Source organism: Oncorhynchus gorbuscha, linkage group LG26, assembly GCF_021184085.1.
Source record: "Oncorhynchus gorbuscha isolate QuinsamMale2020 ecotype Even-year linkage group LG26, OgorEven_v1.0, whole genome shotgun sequence".
NCBI classification, from domain to species: Eukaryota; Metazoa; Chordata; class Actinopteri; order Salmoniformes; family Salmonidae; genus Oncorhynchus; species Oncorhynchus gorbuscha.
This window is the reverse complement of record NC_060198.1, coordinates 4,132,814-4,137,462: the sequence shown is the minus strand read 5'-3', so window position 1 is coordinate 4,137,462 and position 4,649 is coordinate 4,132,814. Positions and strand designations below refer to the sequence as shown.

The 4,649-nt window shown below is 41.9% G+C and overlaps 1 protein-coding gene and 1 long non-coding RNA gene across 2 annotated transcripts in view; both read left to right on the top strand.

Moving 5' to 3' along the window:
- Window positions 1–242: 242 nt before the first annotated feature.
- LOC124016323 lies at window positions 243–2,151 on the top strand. The gene is made up of 3 exons (XR_006835341.1): window positions 243–434; window positions 583–748; window positions 967–2,151. It is a non-coding gene; the product is annotated as an uncharacterized LOC124016323 (long non-coding RNA).
- A 2,471-nt stretch (window positions 2,152–4,622) lies between these two features.
- The window catches only part of LOC124016418 (protein Wiz-like), a 3,554-nt gene continuing 3,527 nt past the window's right edge, over window positions 4,623–4,649 (top strand). The window contains exon 1 of the mRNA XM_046331979.1: window positions 4,623–4,628. Within this exon, the coding sequence (XP_046187935.1) occupies window positions 4,623–4,628 (6 nt within the window). The remainder of the gene's footprint in view (window positions 4,629–4,649) is intronic.

Here is a 4,649-nt window from a genome sequence, read left to right as displayed (position 1 = left end):
GCTGAGGCTTGTGGAGTGGACAGATATTGATTTTAATTGAGAGCAAAGTGGCAGGTTGACACCAATAGAATAACAGTGGTCTGTAGTTGCTAACATCAGTCTCTGTGTGTGCTGTATGCTATTTCTACTACCAATCCAACTTAGAGGGAAAACTATTTCACCAACACTTGATTCCTTTTCCCTTTCCAGAGGAACGCCCCGTCCCACTTTCCCTCCACAGACTCAAGCTCCTTCCCCGGGAGCCCAGAGGGCTGTGGGGCTGGGGCGCAGGGCGGGCCGAGAGGTGGCCAGGGTCGCTGGGGGTTCGTCCAGGGCAGCTCAAGGTCAAAGGTCACAGGGGGAGACTGGACACTCGTCATATAACCATCATACCGTCACTCATACGCAGTCCCAGGGGGCTAGAGGAGACTTCAACCACATACGCTCTCCTAGAGGTGAGAGATGGAAACCGACTCAAACGTGCATGTACGCACACACACACATACACACCCCTACAGAACTTTCTACCTGTTTTCGCTCTGATAAAACCAACGTTAAGCTATGGTAGACTGATTTGAAACCCCTTTCCAACCCGTCTGCCAGGTTTTGAGCGGCGGGTCCCTAAACACACCGCCCATACGGAGGGAGCAGAGGGGGACGGCGGCTCTCAACATCCCCCCCGGTCAGGAAACATCCCTTCCCTGGTTCCCAGGCCTCCCTCCACTCCTCTGGTCAAACAAGTGGGCAAAGAGTACACCCTCAAGTGCAGGTGAGCTGATTGCCAAAATGCTGATAGTTTGATGTACGCTGAACTCAGATTGCCTGAGGTCACACACTTGTATGATTTATTATTGGCATCGCATTTGAGGGTCTCTGCACTACAGGTTCCACAATGTTTCACAGAAAGTGGTTTAAGCGCTGGTCTGTTTGTATATTAATATTAACCAACCTTCTCTCTCTTGCTTTCTGTTCTATTCCATCCCTCAGGTTCTGTGAGGCAGTGTTCCATGGATCTCAGTCAGTACAGGAGGACTGGATCAGACACCTGCAGAAACACATCCTGGACCTCCGCTTCAACAAGGCCTGTCCTCCCCCTGACCCAGAACGGCCCCTGGTCCCGGGCATCGAACCCTCAGCCACCACCACCACCCCGGTCCTTCTGGCACCACTGGTGGTTTAAATGGTTCACTACTATGGCTACAGTCACTGCATTTCCCTTATTACCACTTAGTTGGATCGTCTTATCTGTTGTTCATCTGTTTGTTTTCCTCAAAGGACTGTTGAACTCAGTCTACACTGTGGTAAAAACACCTAATAAGGTGTGTGTGTGTGTGTGTGTGTGTGTGTGTGTGTGTGTGTGTGTGTGTGTGTGTGTGTGTGTGTGTGTGTGTGTGTGTGTGTGTGTGTGTGTGTGTGTGTGTGTGTGTGTGTGTGTGTGTGTGTGTGTGTGTGTGTGTGTGTGTGTGTGGGAGTGATGCGTTCATTTATTTATTCAGCGTTAAAGGAATGACTTGGTTTGAATGATAACTGCACAAAGTGGATATACTGTAGCACTAGTCTTGTCCACCAGCTGTGTCTCTCTCTAGCTGTTAGCCTGGGGATAAGGTTAGTGTAGCACAGACAGTTAGCCTGGGGATAAGGTTAGTGTAGCACAGACATATCTGTACCAGCCTCATAACAACTCTAGAGGGCCTACTTGGGCCAGTTGAAGAAGTCTACTTTCAGTAACTACTCTTGCTGGGTTAACTTAGACATGGAGTCAAACAAACATTCATTCACCATGACACATTCATACCACTTAGTAGTCTAGCAATGGTTACATTCCATGTCTTTATTGGGATGTTTATTGCACATTGCTTTCATAGAAACCTAAATTCATAGTAGTCTGACATTGGATGGAATGGGTTTCCATAGACTGTAGTCAGTGATGTCACTGAAGAAGTAAGGCAAAGCCTGTTCGAGCATTAAATACATCCCCCCTTGTTTCAACTGTTCCAAAGCAGTGTGGCATTATAGGTTGCATTGCAGAATAGCAGGGAAGGAAGCATGTTCACTTTTGAATTATGGTCTGAAATGTCCCTATTGTACAGGAATTTGTATTAGATTTTTTTAATGAATGATGTTTTTAAATGTAGAACTGTTTTCTGAAGTAAAGAAATATAAGACAAGGTTTTATATTTGTCATGAATTCTTCTGTAATTAGTGGTTTGAAGGCTGCAGAGCCAGACAGAATACCAGGACGTGTACTCAGAGCATGCGCTGACCAGCTGACGTTTTCAACCTACAGTGCCTTCAGAAAGTATTCACATCCCTTGACTTTTTCCACACTTTCTTGTGTTACAGCCTGAATTTAAAATGGCTTACACACAATACCCCATAATATCAAAGTGGAATTATGTTTTTTGACATTTTTACAAATTCATTAAAAATGAAAAGCTGAAATGCCTTCAGTCAAGTATTAAAACCCTTTGTTATGTCAAACCTGAATAAGTTCAGGAGTAAAAAGTGGCTTAACTCACATAAGTTGCATGGTGTAACAATGTGTGCAATAACAGTGTTTAACATGATTTTTGTATGACTACCTCATCTCTGTCCACCACACATACAATTACCTTTAAGGTCCTTCATTCGAGCAGTGAATTACCAAACACAGATTGAACGACAAAGACCAGGGAGGTTTTCCAATGCCACGCAAAGGGCACCTATTGGTAGATGGGTAAAAATAAAAAAGCAGACATTGAATATCTCTGAGGGTGGTGAAGTTATTCATTACACTTTGGATGGTGTATCAATACACCCAGTCGTTACAAAGTTACAGGCGTCCTTCCTAACTCAGTTGCCAGCGAGGAAGGAAACCGCTCAGGGATTTCACCATGAGACCATTGGTGACTGAAATAGTTACAGAATTTAATGGCTGTGATAGGAAAAAACTGAGTATGGATCAACAACATTGTAGTTACTCCACAATACTAACCTAAATGACAGAGTGAAAAGAAGGAAGCTTGTACAGAATAAAACATATTCCAAAATATGCATCCTGGTTGCAATAAGGCACTAAAGTAAAACTGCAAAAATTGTTATGAAGAAATTAACTTTCTGTCCTGAATACAAAGTGTTAAATTTGGGGAAATCCAACACATCACTGAGTACCACTCTTCATATTTTCACGCATGGTGGTGGCAGCATAATGTTATGGGTATGTTTGTCATCAGGCAAGGACTAGGTATATTTTTAGGATAAAAATAAATGGAATAATATAGCTAAGCACAAGCAAAATCTTAATGATACATCAGATGACCTGGCCTCCACAATCACCCAAACTCAACCCAATTGAGATGATTTGGGATGAGTTGGACCAAAGAGTGAAGGAAAAGCAGCCAACAAGTATTCAGCATATGTGGGAACTTCTTCAAGATGGTTGGAAAAGCATTTCAGGTGAAGCTGGTTGAGAGAATGCCAATAGTGTGCAAAGCTGTCATCAAGGAGAAGGTTGGCTACTTTTAGAATCTCAAATATAAAATATATTTTGTTTCGTTGAACACTTTTTTTGTTAGTACATGATTCCATATGTGTTATTTCATAGTTTGATCCCTTCACTATTATTCTGCAATGTAGAAAATAGTACAAATAAAGAAAAACCCTTGAATGAGTAGGTGTGTCCAAACTTTTGACTGGTACTGTATATATATACACTACCGTTCAAAAGTTTAGGGTCACTTAGAAAAGTCATTGCATCCTGGAGTCGCCTCTTCCCTGTTGACGTTGAGACTGTTTTGCGGGTACTAATTAATGAAGCTGCCAGTTGAGGACTTGTGAGGGGTCTGTTTCTCAAACTAGACACTCTAATGTACTTGTCCTCTTCCTCAGCTGTGCACCGGGGCCTCCCACTCCTCTTTCTATTCTGGTTAGCGGTAGTGCGCTGTTCTGTGAAGGGAGTAGTACACGAGATCTTCAGTTTCTTGGAAATTTCTCACATGGATTTGCCTTCATTTCTCAGAACAAGAATAGACTGATGAGTTTCAGAGGAAAGTCTTTGTTTCTGGCCATTTTGAGCCTGTAATCAAACCCACAAATGCTGATGCTCCAGATACTCAACTAGTCTAAAGAAGGCCAGTTTTATTGCTTCTTTAACCAGAACAACAGTTTTCAGCTGTGCTAACATAATTGCAAAAGGTTTTCTAATGATCAATTTAAAATGATAACTTGGATAAGCTAACACAATGTGCCATTGGAACATAGGAGTGATGGTTGCTGATAATGGGCCTCTGTACGTCTATGTAGATATTCCATAAAAAATCTGCCGTTTCCAGCTACAATAGTCATTTACAACATTAACAATGTCTACACTGTATTTCTGATCTATTTTATTTTATTTTAATGGACAAAAAATGTGCTTTTCTTTCAAAAACAAGGACATTTCTATGTGACCTCAAGCTTTTGAGCGGTAGTGTACTGTAGATTCTGTATACTGTATATCTACTTTTTTTTTATCTTTAACTCTGCATTGTTTGAAAAGGACAAGTAAGTAAGCATTTCACTGTTAGTCTACACCTGTTGTTTACAAAGCATGTGACTGATACAATTTGATTTGACTGATTTGAGGTCAAGACATCAGTAATGTCTTTTCCAAGGTTCCTTGTCTCATGAAAGTAGGCTGAGACCACAATGTA